At 39.4% G+C, this 20,992-nt stretch overlaps 3 protein-coding genes and 1 long non-coding RNA gene across 5 annotated transcripts in view; 3 read left to right on the top strand and 1 right to left on the bottom strand.

The window, feature by feature from the left end:
* Positions 1-20,992, bottom strand: part of LOC108028268 (uncharacterized) — a 61,964-nt gene that overhangs the window by 39,662 nt on the left and 1,310 nt on the right. The window contains exon 2 of the mRNA XM_017099965.3: positions 1,219-1,280. The gene's annotated coding sequence lies outside the window, so the exon portion shown is untranslated. The remainder of the gene's footprint in view (positions 1-1,218; positions 1,281-20,992) is intronic.
* On the top strand, positions 5,952-8,126 carry LOC127010903 (uncharacterized). 2 transcript variants are annotated; one of them, XR_007763775.1, is made up of 4 exons: positions 5,952-6,029; positions 6,094-6,254; positions 7,221-7,424; positions 7,478-8,126. It is a non-coding gene; the product is annotated as an uncharacterized LOC127010903 (long non-coding RNA). The 2 variants fall into 2 exon arrangements; XR_007763774.1 differs by having other exon boundaries at positions 7,221-8,126.
* On the top strand, positions 12,311-12,550 carry LOC108028239 (uncharacterized). The gene is given in 3 exon segments (XM_017099903.1): positions 12,311-12,414; positions 12,416-12,519; positions 12,522-12,550. Coding segments are annotated over 3 exon segments (237 nt in total).
* Positions 13,819-14,816, top strand: LOC108028004 (uncharacterized). Its single transcript, XM_044094748.1, is given in 5 exon segments — positions 13,819-13,906; positions 14,316-14,437; positions 14,440-14,502; positions 14,505-14,572; positions 14,574-14,816. Coding segments are annotated over 5 exon segments (432 nt in total). The 3' UTR covers positions 14,665-14,816.

Raw genomic sequence — 20,992 nt, 5'->3', positions numbered from 1 at the left:
CTTTATTTTCAGTTTGGTTTTTCTTCTTTTTGGCCGTTGACTGCCATTAGCAATTAATAGTCGGCACGAGAAATTTGCATTGCAAAAGGAAAGTGACAAAAAGGTGAAAAAAAGGCATATATATGGAGACGGTGACAGCGGCGATCAGTGATCAGCGATCGCAGATCACAAATCACAGATACGGCAAGGATGCGATAATTGCGTGTGTATTCGGCCATTCGTTTGGTTAGCTAATTGTTATGTATGTAGGCCAACCAGCGGAGGAAAAGTGAGAGTGAGAGTGACACCTGTTACACCTTTGGTGCGTGACCAAAAGATGCGTGCCGGGGTGCTTTTTTCCCGGCCATCAGCCAGCCATCAAGCATCATCAGCTTGGGCGCTTGAGAGCTTCGGGTTCCATTTGATCCACCTGCCGCCGGGGCATCCCGGGCTGGCCTCCTCCTCCTCCGTTTCCATAGGATCGATCTCTTTCGGGGCAGACGCATTAAGTTTCATGTGCCGTCATTATTTTAAATTATGCACACGAGCGAAACTCATACTCAAAGGCTGCTAACGGCCGCTAACGAAAAAACTTCAAAAACGAGACTCGGCATAAGTCGAAAACTTCATTTGCATCTCAACTCTGGGGGGACTCTGCGTCTGTGTGTGCGGAAAATTGTTTAACACTTTTGGCCCCTGTCTCTTTCTGGACTTAAATTTGATGGATTGTGTGGCCACAGGTTGATGATTTCATTAGTTGGCGGACAACCCGAGCAGGTGAACGGGCGAGATCTTAAGTTACGGCTATAACGAGGTGAAATGAAAATCATTTTCATGGGTATCCGAGGGATGCATTCCCAAAATGTGGAGGGAGTGGGAGTTTTCAATTTAAATTGAGTAACTTTGGTATTACAAATGCAATTCAGTGTGATATGAGTATCTTAACGAAGCATGACCTTGAGATTACCAATTTCATAAAACTATAAAGTGGAAAGATATAAAAGTTTCTCAAAGGACCAAAATCAATGATTCAGCAGTATCTTAAAGATACACATGTTTTAAATGCATCTACAAATTTTAATGATCTTATAGATTATATTAAGTTATAAAAGTAACTTAAATGTAGAGTGTTAAATAAATTTAAAATTTAGAGATATCTTTATTGTAAACTCTTAAAAATAAGCTTTTTCTACAAAGCTTTTCTACTAACCGAATCTTAATATAGGTTTAGATACTTACAGTGGGCAATTCCTAAAGGGCATCGAATTGTCTATTTCCCATCGTTATTTATGCGTCGTTATCTGGAACATTATAAAAGGTATATAAGTATTAAATATATTTTAGGCAATCATGATTAATTTTGAAATCTAAGTTTAAAACAATACCCCGCCAGCTAGATAAAATACCTCAATAATTGATTGGCGCCTCTCCCTGGATAAATATTTACGCCAAATGAATCAGCGTGGTTAGCCGCCACAAATCCATCGTAAATTCCGTGTAAATCGGATCACATGGATGCGCCACCCCGTTGGCGAGCCAAACTCATTTCTCATGCAACAGAAATACCCGCCCGTAGAGCAACTCCCACTTCGTTAGAAACTATTTCCACCGGCTGATGACACATTACTGTCACTCAGCGTTATGAGCTAAATTTATTGATGCAGCCCGGCGGTGCCCTCACCATTTCTTCGTGGCCCCCAAAGAGAATGTTTAATGTTTTCTTCGTGTCAGCGCATGCCAAAAAGTATTTTCCTGAAGAGGCCTCCTTGCCTGTGGAAATGTCACTGGGATCTTCGGCCCCCGATTTTCCAACACGGGGGAAGGGAAATCCCATGTGCAACGGGAAGAAAGAAAGAAAAACAAGACCGAAGAAAAGTCTCATTTCGTAATAATGTTGTGGCACAGGGAAATTAGAAGAAGGAGGAAAACGCACAGCCAAAGAGGCTGAAATAAAAACAAAATCGCTGACATCTTTGCTAACTAAAAGAAACCCAGACTACACACTACATATGTATAAGAAAAGCGAATCGCTGGGCGTCGGGGAAAAGCCCCCGTAATTTATAGGAAAATTCCTTTGGAATTTATGTGCGGAATCATGACATAAATTAACCAGCCAAGTGTGCAGCGACTTGCGTGCTAAAGTGGTGCGGCTCCCCGGCGGCTCCTCGGTGGGTTAGTGGTGCAAATTGCGCTGATGCAACCGCCCGCGCAGGTATTTAGTTGAATTATCATAATTATAAGCAATTATTCAACATTTTGCTAAGCGAACGAAACTAATCGTTTTCTTCTCCAGCTTTCTTCGCTCTCCTCACTTTCTTCTTGCGTAGTGCTCCTCTTTTTTCGGTCTTTTTGTGGACTGCCTCTGCCGTAATCATTTAGTTCGAAATCAACTTTTGTTTTTAATTTTATGTAATTGCCGCTTAATCACAGAGCAATTAAAATGCAACACAAGTTTCGGGGGCGTCTAAAGTTTCTGAAGCGTTTCGAGATTCGGATTTTTCGGTTGTTTTTATTTTTGGTTTTTGGTCTTCCATCTGCAGTCATGCTGGCGTGGAACGGGGTCAAGAGCTTCAACCAGGAGCAACTGGCAGGTTGGGTCCGCGATCATTGCAACGGTTTTTCCACCGGCCCCATCGATGAGTCCGCATTGCGTCATCAGTCATAATTCGCTGTCCACTTGGCTGTCCACTTGAGTTGCACATTTTACCGCTCCATCTCGCTCACACGCTCTCCGCCGATCAAGTGCATATAATTATGACCTATACCCTATAAAGCTAGGGAGCGTTTTACCATAATGGTCTTTACTTATTAAATCTGGGGGTTTTTCGATAAATGGAAAATGGTTGGGAATATGCTGAATATACAGTTCTTCTTGAAATATCTATTGCTATATTCAATTCCTTTTACAAAAATGATTCTATTGTTCTGAAAATGTGATTCTTGTAAAAATGTAGTTGTCTATATAAAGCTATTTTCCATTTTTTTTCATCCACGCTATTTTGATTTTTATTTTCTTATAGGTATTGTGAAGTATTTAATATAGTAATTTTTAATTTTTTATATTATAGTCGCAGTTTCTAATCTTTTAAGAATTATTTATTGACAACATCTCATTATTTTTCAAAAAAGTTCTTAACTTTTAATTCTTGAAAGCCTCTTTTAAGAGCACCTCAGCGGTCGACTTATCTCTGGGCTTTCCATCGTCTTCCTGGCGTTTCTGGGCCACCAAAGTTCGTGTTTGTTTTCCACAACTGGCGGCCATTTAAATTGTCTTCCAAAGCGCACATTACATAATTAAGACAGCAGCGGCACTACCAGCATAGGCAGATACGAGCATAGAAGCGGTCCGGCGCTTTAAAACAGACCGACAATGTCCGTCCGGCAGTTGAGTTGCCTGACTGACTGACAGGCCATCAACTCCAACAAAATGCTCAACACCTCGCCAAAGAGCCGGTGGAAAAACAAAGTAAGAAAATAAAAAACAACGCTCCGAGACTTTCCTCGCCGACTGGCTTTTTTCGATGCATCATCGCATAATCAAAGAGTCATAAAAACCAATAATCATTATTAAGCAAAACAAGCCAATTAATGCAACAGCAACTGTTGCGACGGCGGCGGCGGCAGCAGTAATTAAATGAAAATAAAACGCCAAAAGATTTGGCCAACATTGCAAATTGGCCAGGGGCGAAAAACAAGTCTATTATGGGCGCATTTTATATTATAATTATAACAGCAGCCGACAATTTCCAGATATTTTTACTAATTTTGCCATTTGCGTGTCATAATAAAACGATAAAGCTGCGACACTAGCGGAAGGCCACAGAGGAAGTGGCTCGGTCTGGTTTTCATCAGATGGAAGTTTTAATTACCCTAACTCTCGGGCCTCCCATTGTTTCTGTGCGAGATATGGGGGCTTTATACTTTTGGGAAGTGGATTTGTATATTTGCCAAAAATAAGTGGATGATTGTGGTTTCTGAAGTACAGTGAATTCTCTTGGGGAACCTGAAACACTCATAAGCTTAAGATTCTATAAATAAAGCCTTTAAAATTAAACAAAACCTTTTTAAATATCACTTTTAAATACATTATAAAAATAAATAATAATTATTGGCAATCAAATAAAGATTTAATAGGCCATTATTATAAGCCAATTATTTAATGAAATATTTAAAGGAATGCACATTTTACTCCCATAGTTCTCCCTTAAAGCCCATAAAGAGTATTAAAATTGGGCCCATACGGATCGGGAAGAATGCTGAAATCCCGCGTGTCCATTCCAATTAGTGTGGAAAATAAAGTGGAAAAGTGTCCAATTGATTGGGCATTGGGCGAGGTGGAAAAGCAACTCAGGTGGGACCGAGAATGGGTGAGAAATATTAAACGGAGTGCGTCCTGCTGCCGCAATTTACCAATCAAGTTTGCTCGCATTGAAAATTAGTGAAAGTTGCGCCCAGTTGTAAGTGTAAGTGGCCTGGTGTTGGCTGGGTTGTTTTGGGTTTGGGTATGGGTTTGGGTTTGCTATGCGCTTTGTTTTGGTTTCTTGGGTCGTTGGTGGTGGACAGTCGGAACGGTAGCCGAAAACCTAGGGCAATATCGTGTCGGCGATCGCGGCCAATCGATAGCCAATGATCAATGGGTTTGGGGGGGAGAAAGAAAGGAAAAAATGAGGGAAAACCTCCCGCGGCGAGTGCAGGTCCGAAGGGCAGCTGGAGGTCAGAGCTAATTGATTGGGAAAACCATTCCTCGATTCGCCGGCTTTGGCCGCCATTAACAAGCGTCGAAAACATATGAGCCCTGCCATGGCTAATCTGGTTAATTCCATTAAGTGGCCCAGCGAAGATCCAGAGATTTAACAATAATCGGGTAATTGGTTGGGATTAGGTAAGGCGGTAGATATTTGGGGGAAATCTCAATCCGCAGTTAAGAGAAATTTTAGAGTCTTCAGGCAGTTAAAGTTTAATGTATGCACACCTAATGAACTGAGTGTTAAGTGACCTGGGGGCGATTTGATCAGTTTTAATTGTAAAAGAAATAAATAAGTAGATTATAGTACGTAAATATTACCCAACGACCTACCACAACTCTCTCGTCTTGTTTTTTTCCCATGACTAATTCAAACTATTTCCAATCTCCAAACTCTTTCACCTACTGAAAAATTCAGTAATTCGTTGCACATTTCAAAATGAAACGTTTCTCAGTGCGTTTCATCGCTAGTTTTTGGCTTTGGCATTTATGAGGTCCCTCCCCGCGGCTAAAGACTTGGTACCATTTGTCAAGTTTGCCTTTCGAGTGCTGAATTTTTCATGTGCATTTAATTAGTTGAATTATGGCTGCGAAATGTGGCGACTGGCAACTCGCGGCACTGCAGCCCGCAACGGCAGCATTAAACATTACAATCTAATAAAAAGTCGGAGAAAATAAAACTTAAAAATACAACTTAATGAAAATGAGGTAAACACTCTGCGCTGCCATATTGTGCGACAACTTTCGCGAAATAATTTTTATTGACTCCCGTCCAGTTGGACAATGGACCGCTTGGGATGTCCGATGCGAAAATCGCACGAATTCACCTTTCCCCATTTTCCCCGACTATTTCGGCGGCTGATAATTACAAGGGGGCTATCAATCGAATGCTTTTGGAAATGGTTTCCGTATCTCTAAATAAGCAATCTGTAATTCAATAAATTAACGCCATCTTGATTAACTATTTCATTTGTGCATAGTAACACGAACATTAAGGCATTGCATTTATAACTACACTACAATAATAGAAACTATTCATTTATCTTTAGTAATCTGTGTATAAAAATGTATGGTAACTTTGATTTAATAATATTGATCCATTAAAAATCTTCAAACTATAAGATTTTGTTTTATTTGTCCAAATATTTATATACAGGAATTATATTAATACGACGAACATATGATTTTTATTCTACTGTAAAGTACTTTCTATAATTGAGGTACAGATCCATCAGTCAGGATTTATCAATCATCATAGCCAAAAGCGGAAACACAGCCTCGAATTCATTAGAATAATTGTGAAAAGGTAACTACCAGAAAAGCTGATTACCTCTAATTGCCTAATACACCCTAATTGGGCATTCCCACAGTTCTCAAGCCTTTCTCCGCGCTTCTCAAGTGCGTAAGGTGTGCGCGGGACGGCAGAATCCAGACTTGGGGGCGTGAGTTTTTGGCTCTGGGCTGGAAACTTAATTGAAACTCGGCCCAGTTCCCCAGTTCGTCGATCCGGCCAACCGCCAGCGCATTAAACGTACGTAAACAAACAAAAACGAGAGGCAAAATAAAACCGCAGATAAAAAGATCTTGAGATTTTCCACAATTATTTTGTATTTTTCAACGGCAGCACAGGCAACAACAACTTGACCCAGTTACATTTGTTGATGTTTTTTTTATTTAGCATTTGTGTCTCTTTTTAATTTAGTTCTTCAGTGTGATTAGTGACAAGAATCGTTGGTAATGAGTGGTAGAAAACTGTAGGAAAGACGAACAAATTTTTTGTGGGTCGCTTTTGTTTCATTTTCCGAAATTGTTGGACCATAATTAAAAGATTGCCAACGTAATTAGCCGGCTCAGCTGAGCCTAGCTAAGATTTATGTGCAGAGTGTAAAGTTCAAACATTCAAAGTGAGGCTTACTTGGGCAAGGTACACTATATATATATATAGTCGTGGTAAAGTAAAGGGCGTAATTAATTTTGAAGGACAAGTTTCGGAATCATTAAAAACGAATTTACTGAGGTCACTGTTTCATGCCAAAGGTTCAACGGAGCTTGACTACTCTTGGGCAAAAGAGAAAAACTATCCAACACAAAAGGTAAGAGGAAGGTGACTAGAACTCTACAGGTGAATTACCGAATATTTGTTACCCAAAAGTTGGTGTTTCATAAAGCCAGTAATGTATTTTAATTTTGGCATTAACTCATTGCATATTGAAGGATATAGTTCTAGGTTGCCTTAAGGAATGAAATGAAATTCGATCAAAAAAAAAACTAGTTTCTTAAATCCACACTATACCAAAGCAATACCAAATACCTCGCAATTCTTATAGATTTTTAAGTTCTTGAAAGCCTGGAATACCCAAGATTCAATAGGTACCAAATAGTTCCCCTATTATATTCTCAGCGGGAGTGATGCACGCTCGCGGTACAAGTGCACTTCCGGTCAAAAACTGAGCTCGTAATCTAGCCCTCGACCAACCTTTTTTGAATTCTCCCGCAGACACCTCTGCATCCAGTGGCTGAGCACGTGCCCCCCGATAGAAGAATTGGAAATCTGTCGATGACGCAGAAGAAACCGAGAAACGAGACCCCGGCGAGAGGGAAAGTGAAAAGCAGATACTCGAACATCAACAAAAGTCTAATCAGACCCGGTGCAATGGCTTAAAGAAACACCAAAAACAGCAACAACAGATCCCAGTAACAAGTACATATGCTCAGGCTTGGAAGATTTAAACTCTCTTTCTGTGTCATTGACAGACGCGTCTCGTCTTTCGTCTCTGGTCGGTCGCGGCTTTTGTTTCGCCGTGGCTGTTTTGACTGACAAATGAAAATCTCAATTGGCTATCGCCAGACAATCAAAAGCCGAAGAGACAAACAGCCATGAGAAGTCGTCTGTCGACGGTTGCAAACTTTACACACATTACGGCCCGGCCAAAAGAAATGAAATGAAATGACAACAACTGCAGCGCCACATACGAAAATGTACTTTCACTCATCGGTTTTTTTTTGGTTTTAGTTTTTTGGTCTTTTGAAAACGTCATCGTGTCGCAGATAAAATAACAAACAAACCCCGGCCCCCAAAAAAAGGAAAACAGACAAATGCAAAGATCTCCGGCTGATTGATGTCAGCCAAATCTCATCAGCTGCGTTTTTCCCAGGCTCAAAGGAAAAGGGGTTTCCATCCGGTCAGCGGTTGTCACTTCAAAGCAGAATAAATACACTTTGTAGCACCTCACTCGCCGCACATTCCCCACCGCGTGTTTAGAGCAGACTTGCCCAATTAAATGCAAATTTTCTTGTTTTAGAAATCGAAGCCAAGCACTCAGGTGCACTGAGAAAAATTTATGTTTTTTTTATGGATTTAATGTAAGCAATGCTAGTAAAATCAATGGTAGAACAATAATACAAATGAAATGAAAAAGCTAATCATATTTAAATATACATACATATATGTATATATACATTAAATATTTTTAAAATTAATAATACTTTGTTAATTAGGTTTAAATAATAATAATTTGTTTTACTAAAATTATAGACATGATATTATATTTGTTTATGTTGAAAATAAATTTAATTTCAAAATAAAGACAAGAAGGAAATTATCCTTGCTTGTAAATATATTTTGAAATATTATTTTAGTAATAATATTTTGTAGTTTACTAATATTAAAAATTAATAATTAATTTGTGCATTAATATAATACAAAAATAAAAATATTTTTACCATGCAAATATTAATGTAAATTATTTTTCTATTTTTTCGACTGGCTTAAAAAAAGCGTATAAAATTATCCACATTTTTCTCAGTGTCCAAAGATCTACACACTTGCAAACCGGAGAGAAAGATGCAAATGGTCTTTTCTCCAATTTTTCACCGTCGACCACCCACATGGACAGTGGGCGCCGCGGACGTCTCACTCGACAGAAACTCACACAAATGCCACAGTGCAGGCCACAAATTTATGCGCATTTTGATGAAATCGCCAAAACGCTGCGTGGGCGTGGCCAGGCTAAAGGGGCGGGTGGCAATGGGAACTCAGGTCCAGTACCTTGGGCCCCCAAGCGTTTTAACATTTTTTATTTTATTTTATCGCTTCTATTGCCGCCTTATTTATTTCGTTTGTTTTGCTCGTTTTTCTCGCCAGCGAAAGTGAGCAAAACAACCCAGAGAGAAGTGTAAGCGATAGTGGAAAATGAATTTGTGTTTGGTCTATCATTTCCATGGAAATTATGCAAGAAGTTTACACTTTAGATACGGATATGGTAGGGTTATTACTAGAAATTCTACTGCCGGATTTGATTACTACTAGAGAAGGGGGAATGAGTGTCTCATTTCATTCATCTTATATCAGTAAAAATTAAGTTCATTTCGCTTGAAATCCGCAATATTTTTAAGCCCAATTCTTCATTTAAAATTCCTAAAAATCCGAACTTTAAATTTCAATAACCGTAAAATTAAAATTCAATCTTCGTGCCACATGATTTACCGCACTTAGCCAGAGCATTTCAACCGCAGGCCCTGTCGAATTCGTAACCTTTTGCCACTGCCGATTCAAATATTTCATTCACAAACATTGAGTTGGCAAAAATAAGAGACCGAAATCCAAAACAGCAAACAGCAAAACCGTTATGGCCAAGGCCCCAAACAAACCGCAAAATTTATGGGCCCGCAACTCAGTTGCAGATTTCGTGTGGAGATGGAAGTTGCAGAGTCGAGAATCATTTGCTGGCGCTGCAAAACGCAATCTTACAGCATCGTCATCATCTCATCTCGTTAATTACGTGGCTCAATTGCTCGAAATTAATCTGTTTCCGTTTTTGTAATTTAATTTGGGAACCCGAGGCGAGGGTACTTCCACTCTAAGCAGGTCAAGCAGCCGACGACTCAAACTTGACCCTAATTGCAATTTGTGCACAATTTATAATTTATACATATTTTAATTCGGTTTGTTTGCTTAGCTGTTCGCCTTCAATCAGCGATGGGGAATTAGAAATTGAGGAAGGAACACTGATTGGTAGAAATCTCTAAAATATTTTTAAGACCCAAAGGTACAACCAAAAAAACTTTTTTGTTATAATGGGGATATTATTATTTATATCGTAAAATGTTCATAAATAGTTGGTTGTTAGAGGGTCTGATTTTTAGAAATCTTTAAAATATTTGTAAGAACTTTAGGTAGGTTTTTTACAAGCCAAAAACATACAATTTTTAAGTTCTTATGGCGATTATATAAACACATTGCAAGGTTTATAAATACTTGCTTGAATGATATTCATTCATCACATTCAGTCATAGTAACAATTCCATTCATTCCCTTACTTAAGGTAATATGCAAATTTCTGTTTTTAACCACCCAACAAATAATTGCAAATCATTGCAGAAAAGTACCCCACAATTTGGCCAACATTTCGCTGGCGGCCTCACCCTGAATCTGTATCTGAAACTGAGTTTGCCAAAAGACAAAGGCGGCAATTGTCTCTGGGAGATAACAATAGTTTCCGATTTTAGATTTTGGCCTGGCCGGCGTTTTCTTGTCAATTCATTGGCTTTAATTGCTGTTGTTGCATGTTGTTAGCCCGCGCAGACACTGTGAATGATATATGGCCTGCGGCAAAGCCTATCCTCCTTGCTGTTGGCCTGGTCAAAAGATTGATGGTGTTATGCAAGGCAAAACCCTTTCTGAGAGGGAGAGCGACCTTATCGGCAATGCGCATCGTTGTGTGCAGCATTAAAAACCGTTTGCGAAACTTTTTGTGGCCAGGCACGCAAATATCAAAACTGAACTCCATTGAACCCCTCCGACTGCCATTTTCCAAGAGCCAAAACAAAGAGAGACCCCCGCCAAGGTAATGCCAAAATCCGCTTTGAATTAAAAGTGAAATAAAAGCGAAGGAAAAATTTATCATTTGCTAATTCCTTTTTTTTCTGGTATTGTGTATATATGGCAAAGACGTAGAGTCACGCAAACGTGAAGCCAGAGCAAAGTGCAAAATGTCGCGTCATTATAAATTGAACTGGGGGAAGGTCCTTAAGCTCCTGGGGAATAAACTCACTTTTTCGCCGAAAAATAGTGAAATAAATGAGAAATATAGAAATGAGAATGGTGAACAGAGGAAAGCCGAAATAAAGTTAGTTTGCCGCAGTCTAGACAACAACTGCATAGGGTTTGCGGGGTGGGATTTTCGGGGTGTGGCTGCCAAAAAGGACATTAAATCATTCAGCCACGTTTGCAGGGCCAAAAATTTGAGAGCCAAGGCGAAACGCCAGACAGACAAGGCTGTATCTGTATCCATGCGTTTGTTTTTCTGCATGTGTGTTTTCGGCTTTTGTATCTATGTGCTGCGGCAAATAATAGTAATTTGGCTAATTCAAAAATTGCAGCTCTTGTGGGGCGTTGTTGTACTGGTTGTTGCCCTCCTGCTTCTAGCCCTGAACTTGAAAAAGGCTTTCCGATTCTTTTTGCCTGGTTTTTTTCGTTGGCCGGGCAAAGTGAAATTAACAAGCCATGGAAAAGGAATGCCAGACAAAAATTCACACTTGCAGAAGTGAATATTAAATGCACTTTTTCAAAATAAATTAGAACATGGATTTTATTTTGTTGTATTCCATACTCGCTTGTGTTGAGTAGTTTTATAATTAAGGAATTTTAAAAATTATTTACTATTTCAGTAGAAATATGATAAATGTCGCTTGTCTTAATACTGTAGGTATGCATCAAGTACCTTTAATAATTTTGGATTTTTAAATAAATATATATAATATAGATACATAAAATAATCAAAAATCCTATATTAATAGTCTTAAAGTAAAGATTTCAAAAAAAATTTTAAGTACCCACGCTTCTATGTTTACACACAAAACATCAGTTTAGAATTCCACTAGTTGCCTGTTCGGTATACAAATTGTTATTTGCAATGGTAATCGAACTCCTAGCGATTCGATTTTTACGATTAATCGAAGGGGTTGTCGCTTTAAATTACATTCTCCCCGCCCAATCAACTGGTAAATCAAGCACAGCTTCACACAGAACGCAGTTAAGAGCCGAATCGAATGGCTGAAATCAATGCTGGGCCATAAATATCTCTGCATTTGAGTTGGCCTCCTTGGGAGTTTTCCGACTCATTCGCCATGACGCAGGAAAAAGCCACGCGAAAGCGTCGGGGGGCGTTGCCATTGATTCGCGAAGGGGGCGTGTCTAGGCGTGGACGATGGGGCGTATGAGTAATCCACACGCGGTGCTCATAATACAAACGCCTTCCCTTTGCACTCGTAAAAGTGTTTGTGATGGCTTTAATTAAAGATCTGCGAGGGATTTGCATGCCGGTGCCCAGCAGATGGCACAATGCGGAAGCCCGAGACCAAATGAACCTATTATGCAATTAGCAATTAGCATCAATTGAGTTCGAGACCAAGTCGCCGGGCCGAATGCGTTTGCTGGCCCAAAACCACTCGACTGGGTCAACCGCTGATCAGGCGAACGACGGGGCTTCCAAGGTAACATCATATCGCCTCCCATACTTTCCTCCTCCATGTGGCATCTCCATCCCCATCGACATCTCCTCCGCCAGCCTTTATTTACCCACTTTGATGCAACGTTTGTGTTGCTGTCAAACAAATAACGAAACGATTTGCTCATTTGTTGATATTTGCATTTCGCAATGGTCTTTGGGGCAGAAGAAGTCTGCCGTTGCCTCCCCATAAGAATGCAGATCTCGAGTGTGCTAAAGATTTCGCAATGGACGCTGCGATTTCTACGACCTCTCGGGGCTTGAACTCCACTCGAGGCAACCACATGTGTGTACTCCCCGCTGGATGGCGATGATGTAAATCAAAGCACAAATCCCTGCACATAAATAAATTCTTCAAGTTCGTAAAAAATTAATTTAAGGCTCTAACGACTTTGGAAATAATATAAGTTACAGAATCTGATAGGCTTAAGATTGTCAGTATTTTGGAAAGAAATTGTATTATCGATTATAAGTAAAATATTTGAAGTAAGGGTAAAGTATAAAAATATTGTTATTGTTGTATAAAATATTGTTTTTATATAGCAAAAAAAAATGTGCAAAATTGTAATACTTGGATCTGTAAGTATTCTTTCTTTTTTCCCCTGTAAGACCGAAGACGCTGCGTCATCGGATCGAAGATCTGGTCAAAGTCCAAAGCGCCGCGCTATAAATAGGCAAACAACTGCAGTCTGCAACAGAAGAAACCGAGAAGCAGGGTCTTTGCAGATTTGCTGAGGAGACTGCGATCCGGCTGGCAGCTGAAAGCAATCTGGCTTAATCATGTGAGAAGCGACCAGGCCAACGAGCAGGGAATGTGGCACCGAAAACAAACGAAAACGAAGAAACTGGCTAACTTGCTAACTTGCTGCGGCAGAAAAAGCCAACTGAAATCGAGTTTGGCTCTACTTAGTGCCCGCGTAACTCAACTTGACTCTCTTGGCCAAAAGCCAGGCCCCAACTCCGCATCGGATCAAGTTCTCTGGTGCGTTCTACTGTTTCTCTGGCAGATCGCATGACTCAACCGGAGAAGGTGGAAGATGCAGCCAAGTGGAGAGACAAACGCATTCAAACAGAAGATGGCTTCGTTGGGAATTTGATTCACAGACTTTGCTTGTTTGCTTTATTAAAATGTATTTTAATATTTTCTAATCAAATTAATGGCAATCATAAAAAGGAAAGGAATATCGGTTGCTTCTTATAAACGGAAATTCGATGCCACTGGCTCTTTTATAAAGACAGTAAATTGCATCATAAGATCAAATTAATATGTTCCTTTTACTATTTTAATGCTCTCAAAAGGTTAGGCAAACAATATTATCTTAAATTATTTTATACTTTTATATGAACCAATAAATAAATGCTAATTTTTTTTTGCATAAATTTTTTTGTTTAATTACAACCAGAAGCAAAATCTTCCTGACTTAGCAAACTCAGCAAGAAAAGTTTTATTTCCTTTTACTGTCAGCTTATAAAAACACAAAACAATTATTTGGAATAATCAAAAGTATAAGCATAAAACTAAAATTTTTCCAAAAAAGAAAAGATGTTTAATATTTATTATCTCTAAGCTGAAAACCCGAACTCATCATGCTGCAACCCACATCTGATCTGCTAAGCATCTACCAACAGCAAACCGAAATCAATGAACTTCTTTCGAGGCTAGAACTACCAATCTGTACAACTCCAAAGTTACCGAAACCCAAAACAAGTTGAAAGCCGCCGAAGTGCGGAAAAGTGAGGAAAAGCGAACTGGCTTTTCTGCTGGCAGCGGCAGAGGAAACGTTATTTCCAGGAAATGCACTTAGCTCTTTCACTCCGTCTCGTTTTGTTTTTTTGGTTTACCTCTCATGCTAAGCGAAATTTTGAGGACCCAATCGCTAGGAACTTTCTTTTGATCAAGTGAAAAATTGGTGTGCGAAAAACGCCAGTTGGAAAAGCTCACTCACTCGGAAAAAATAGCATTAGCGGCGGGATGTGAGAACGAAAGCGAAACAATCCCAATCCGAAGATGCCACAGCACAGATGCCAGAAACGCCAGAAAGGCCAGAAAAGCCCATGGAGCTAATTAAGCCGCCTCGCATGAGTGGTGTGTATAGTATCTGTGTGTGTGGTTTTCCAGGGGCCAGAGGTTGCGGGTGGCTCTGCATCAAGGGAAAGCACTAACTGCAACATCAACATCCACAACCAGAGCAACATCAGGCGGAAAGCAACAACAAAGATGAGAAATCGCTGGCTTCCTGGCTTCATGAAGAAATAAGTCTAGAGTGCCAGTTCAGTTGAGGAAAAACTTGTTCATCTTCAGCTCTAACGAGCTAACGGAGCGACAAGCGGACCAACCGACCTGATGGGCGGACTGGCGAACAGTTGGACAGACGGACGCTCCGTTGGACGGACAACTCTGAGCGATTCCACACAAAACGAGACGATAGGTAAACAACAAGCAGGCAGCGGTACAAGTAGCAAGTGGCAAGTGCAAGTGTAACAGCAGCGGACTCCTGTACTTTTTTCGAGATGGCCGCGTGATCACGAGGTTTTCAACAACCTATAAATTAATGACAACAAATAAATAAATTGATTCTCCCCTATTTTTTTTCGTAATTCCAATTGATTTTTAGAATGGGTACCCAAAACTGCACTTCCAGATTCCATAACTTTTGTTTTGTGATCGAATTATCTAGTGTTATACATTAAAATATAACCTTTTAAAGAGGGTCTAAATTTTAGCCGATTTTCATATTTGATTTTTTCGTATTTCCAATAGCTTTCCGAATAGGACCCGAAAACTGATCTTTCAGATTCCATAACTTGAGCTTCTGAAGTCCGATTTCGATGTGGGATACCTTTATGAGATTGTGATCGAATTTTTGAATGTTCTACATTCAAATATTGCCTTTTAAGGAGGGTAAAACTTTTTGCCCATTTTCATGTTCGATTTTTTTCTATTTCCAAGCTTTCCGAATAGGACCCCAAAACTGATCTTTCATATTCCATAACTTGAGCTATTCTAGTCAGATTTTGATGTGGGATACCTTTTTGAGTTTGTGGTCGAATTCTCTAATGTTCTACATTCAAATATAGCCTTTTAAAGAGGGTGAAAATTTTTGCCCATTTTCATGTTCCATTTTTCCGTATTTTCAATAGCTTTCCACATAGGACCCCAAAACTGATTCTTCAGATTCCATAACTTGAGCTATTGTAGTCCGATTTTGATGTGGGATACCATTATGAGTTCGTGATCGAATTTTCTAAAGTTGTACATTAAAACATTGCTTTTTACAGAGGCTACAAATTTTAGACCATTTTTATGTTCAATTTTTTCGTATTTCAATAGCTTTCCGAATAGGACCACAAAACTGATCTTTCATATTCCATAACTTGAACTATTGTAGCCAGATTTTGATGTGGGATACCTCTTCTAATTTCCCTTGTAGTGTACAATTGAGTATTTGTATTTAAAGATTTTATTTATAATCTTATTCGTCCCTTATAAATAATACTATACTATATATGACTATCTATCGATTTATAATATTAAAGAATTTGAAATTGTTTGAAACCCCATTTAAATTTCAACTTATCCCAAAATATGGACTCACGAAGAGTCACGCAGGCCGCCCATCCGAAATTGAAGGCTCAGGTTGGCTGCCTCCCCGGGTGGGTGGCTTGTACATTGTGGATAATGTATTGTTGGATGGTTCGATGTGTAACGTGTGTGCTGGGTAGTGGGAGTGTGTGTTTCTGGCCTGGCCCTGGCCAAGACAATAAACAAATAAATTACACGAAAGCGGCTGCCACAGTTTGAATCTCTTCAACAAGATAATCACAATGAAGCGGCACGAAATGTGCAGCAATGCGGCATCCTCATTAACCCTCCGCCGCCGCCTGTGCTCTTCCCCTTAACCCCTACGTTGCCGGGCCGGGCGAGAAAGTGAAAGTCATTGCAAATCCTCGACGAAAAAAATAAGTAACAGAAAAAATGCAGAAGCAGGCAGAAAGTAATTGGCCAGGTCGCCTCGTGGGTTAATTAAAACGCACTTTGTGGCCAAAGGAAAAAGAGATGAAGCAGCGCTCTTTCAAGCCAACTCATCATCGGATATCTGTAGATAGAGCCACACATATCGGTGGTATATCGAAATGTAAATATCCCAGTGACCACAAAAACCGCAAGGTACGCATCCGTGAGATGCCTTTGAAATGTCTAAGACAAATTAATTTGCACGAGCATAAAGACGGGGTGATTTGGCCGCGCACTTTTCACTTCTTCCGCAATAAACAAATCGCCGGCGATTTTTCCCCTGCCAAGTGCGAGCGAGAAAGTATAGAAAGAAAGCTGCTCAATGAGATTCAATAAATTTGCTCAGGCGGCAGTGGCTGCCACTTAAAGCCTGATAGCTATATTTAAGTCCATATCCCCCGTGGCCCCCCTTTTAGCCGCCGAAGGCTCTTTGTGGGTCAGTCGATCAGGCGCAACTCGAGTAGGAAACCTCCATGTAGGAGGCTTCTAAAGGCCCATCTGAAGTGGTCTCGGACTGGCGGCAATTGGGTCATCAGCCCATGGGTTGTTGCCCCACCTGCACTGACCCCACACACTTCCCGCCCAGAACTCGAATTCAAATTGAAACTTAATCAGCAAAACGCTGGCAAAACGTCGGCAGGAAATGACAGGAAAACGTTAGTGCTCGACCATGGAATTACCCATGACAAGAGAATAGCGAAGTCCATTCATTAAAAGCCTGCCCGAGAAGGCTTTTCAGACTTTAAGTTTCTTCCGTCAGAAATGTGAGTAAAAAAGGTTACATTTTAGAATCTTAAAGCTTGAAAATGTCTTGAAAACTGATATACATTGAAAGCAATAAGTTAACTTAATAAATTAAGTTCTTAATTTCAGAACAAAACTGAAAAATGTATTAAAAAATATTTTGTACTTTACATAAAATAAATATTAAATTGAAGTGATTAAGAAATACTTTTTAATGAAATATTTCGCTTAATTCAAGTTAATCAAGTTTTTAGACCTGTACTTTGGCAACTGCAATAAGCTCTTTTTATGGAAGTATAAAAATATAACCTTTCAGCAAAAGGCCTACCATATTTTTTAATGGCAAGGCCAAAAGCAATTAGCAAAAAGCAATGCCAAATTTGATTTAAATTTACTTCTAGTTTATCTTGAAGAGCTACCATCTTGAGCTACATACGAAATGATGTCAGATTTACTCGCAAAGTTGAAAAGTGTATTCTTAAAACTTGAACTACAATTGGCTTGACTTAAAGTGGTCAACTGATACCTTTTTTCGCTTCTCACACCTTTGGTAACTAGAAGAACACTTTCCTTTCGAGTGCCCATATGCACCACATTAAATGGTCATGGGTATAGTGTGACAAACCGAATGAGTGGCCACTCGGATGCTTTTTTGGCCCAGGCCACTTGGCCTCGACGCGTGGGCATGACAGGTTGGGTTAACTGAGTGCAGAGAACATGCGACGGCGACGACGACTCAATAAACTAGCTTTTTGTTGGCTTATTGACAGCGGGACAGCAGGACAGCCGCACATTCTGCGATTGTGCAATGGGTGGCACATGTGGCACATACTTGGACTCGGACTCGGATTCGGATTCGTGGCAAGTGGCAAATCGCAAGAATCTGGGAGATCGAGACCAACTGGCAGCTGGCCGGCAGACCTTGCCGAAACGGTAAATGTCGTACACAGCAAACAATTCAAAATTATATCTTAAGAAAATGTATCTTAAAATAAAAATAGGAGTCTACAATCAGAAATCTATAAGATACCATACTCCACTTATTTATTTTTTATTAAGTTTAAAAAGTAGTATAAGATTATAACATAAAACCCCATTGTAAATTTCTTTTAAGAATGAAAGAATTTACTATAAACTTTTTAAATAAATGTTTTATTGGTACTAATCCTTTAAAGACAAAATAAATTATTGGATACATTTAAAGTAAAGCAGTAAAATCCTTTTGTAGGAGTCGTCTAGGAATAGCATACTTTTTGGGGTGATATTTTGCGAATTTTATCTAACTCTCTAAAGTTAGATAAAATTCGCAAAATATCACCTATATTTGTATGTCCATAAATAAGTTCTACCTCTAAAACCATTTTATCCTCTAGTTTTTGTAAACTTATTAACCAACTCATTATAAATGTTGTAAAAAAAACAGAACACTACCTTCTTTTCCCCGAGTGCATTAGGAAATGTGTGGGCTTTTTAAGAGGGCAACTTGGGCGGAAGCAGGGGGAGTTGGAGTTGGGCTAACATTACCGGAGGCCCACATTGACATGCTCTGAATACTGGGCCCCAGCTCATTGTTGTTGCTGCCGCTGCTGCATGTGGCACTTGCAGCAGCCGGCGGAGTCTTGAGAATGGCATTTTGATTTATTGGCTGGTTCCAGAGCTTCGATTGCATAATCGCCACCAAAAACTTTTGCGACTATAAAACGCAATGGGGCGGTAGTGGAAGTGGCGGGGGATCCGTGCATTTTTTCCCACAATTTGCAAACAATAATGAAAAGCCAGCTCGCCGGCTGCTGGCGGGCCAACAGGCTGCCTGGCTACCTGGCTAATTAAATCAAATAAGCCATGCAAGCGCATTAAAAATGCAGGCAGCTGAAAAAACGCGAGCAGACAGGCAAAACAAATAAAATTGGGAAATATCATATGAGCCATATAACGCGTCGAACGGTTAATGCTCTCGCTACGGGATTTTAGGAGCCCACACGAAGTCTCATTAAAAAATAAATAAAAACATTAGTGTTTAGATATTTAGAGATGACCCCACCCACTTTTAGTTTGTGTCTAGCTTTCTTGATATTTAGCTTGGTTCTCAGTTTAATAGCCGTTTTCTTGGTGAACTAAACTGCTATTTTAAATTATTACTATTTTTGACATTATTACATTTATTGTATAAACAAAATATATACGTTTTAAAAGATGGAAAGCATGTTAAACTTTTTCAAAAATTATACCTTTTAACAATACTTTAAACAACCTGTAAATAATTTTTAAAATAAGTTTACTTATAGACTAATATAATTCGGGATGAATTTTCGTATCTTTAATCAATTTTTAAGGGACATTGACTTTAAATTTACAATATTACTTTATGCTGAATGGTTATTTGTATGATAAATTAATACTAATACTAAAAGACCCAATAATGTATTATCCTATCACCAATTTCTATTATGGCTTCTTGGTTTTCCAGAGATTTCAGTCAGTCCCAAGGCAAACTCATTTCCGCAGCAATTAGACCCGGCCAAAAAGGGCAGCGAAACAAGACGGCAAATAAAAAATTACACTCGGCCGCATGCCACAAGTGGCTTAAAGCCGAAAGTGGTCAAAAGTGCTTCCAGCCGGCCGGCAACGACCGATAAGAGAGCAACAACTGTGCAACAGGCAACCCCAAGACAACAACATATTATGGTCACAGCGGCTGCAAGAAAACAAAAACATCAACTGCAACTGCAGCGGGCTAACAACAAAATTGGCAACAAAAAGGCAACCAATTAAGGCCAATTTAGTTGCTGCAACGCCAAGCGGCAGCGACACAAGAAATAATCAGTGGAAAAACAGCCACCGGAGCACCAACAATATCGCAGCATGCAAATGAGAGCAGCGACCAAAGTAACTCGATACAAATTTTGCAAAGGCAGCGGCGGCAGCAACGGGCAAAAATTATGTATGTGCAGGTATTTGCAAGAAATTTTCACATTTTTTTCTGCACCGCGGGAACTGTGAGAAAATATGCAAAAGGCAGCCGAAACAGAAAACTTTGAGACAGTGAACCATCCCTAAGGGCAATCAAATTCAAGTTAGGACTATCTCAAGATGGCAACTTACTTTGAAACTGGATTTAAATGTTAGCAGATTATAGCACCTATTTGAAGAGCTTAATCAGAGTCTAAAAGTATGGATTTTAAGGAAAGTAAAATTACTGAAAATATTTATCTTTATATGTTTAATTATGGTATCTTCGGTACACATCAAACAAGTGTAGATTTTTCATGGAATCAAATCCAGTTCACTTTGACTCATTTGCTTCGACAAGCCATTCGAGTTTGCAGCCTGTCTTAAACTAACAAAAATATGTATCCCTAGGAAAAACATTAAATGGGTTACCTTTGGAAATTTATAACTATATTCATACCTCTTTAAAAATAACTTCACAAAAATTGTTATAACACGTCTTGAATTGTTAGACAATAGATAATAGACAATTAACAATCTTCCAGTTGGGTTATCTTTAAATGGTATTTAATACCCATTGTCAAATGTAAAACATTACTTAAAATGTAAATACTGTTTCTAACAATTTAAATTATGTTTTAAATATTAAGTAATTTTACATACAATTTGGATAATCATTCCAATAGCACAACTATTCGAATTGATATTGGCTAGTTGCTTTTAAAGAGATTAACCCGTAGTTGCCTGTTCTTGTTATGGGGGGATACGTAATAGTGTGGGAGCAGGAGCTGCTTGAAGACAGAGACAGACAGCCTGGCGCTGTTCTGATTTCGAGTATTATTGATTAATGCCGACCGATGACAGTACCCACTACGGCAACACCATCTGTGTCAGGTTGCAGATGCAGAGAAATCTCGGTTGGCTCCCAACGAGGTGGTAGTGAGAGACGGGGACTCAGAGGGTTAACAAGGTGCCCGCTTGCATTAAACAATTGTTGCTTTGCTGTTGTTGCTTGCTCTGCCCAAGGCGGCCCATTAAAGCTTAGCAAGCAGC

Source organism: Drosophila biarmipes, chromosome 3L (assembly GCF_025231255.1).
Source record: "Drosophila biarmipes strain raj3 chromosome 3L, RU_DBia_V1.1, whole genome shotgun sequence".
Lineage (NCBI taxonomy): Eukaryota > Metazoa > Arthropoda > Insecta > Diptera > Drosophilidae > Drosophila > Drosophila biarmipes.
Note: the sequence above shows the minus strand (reverse complement) of the source record. Positions and strands in the feature narration are given on the sequence as shown.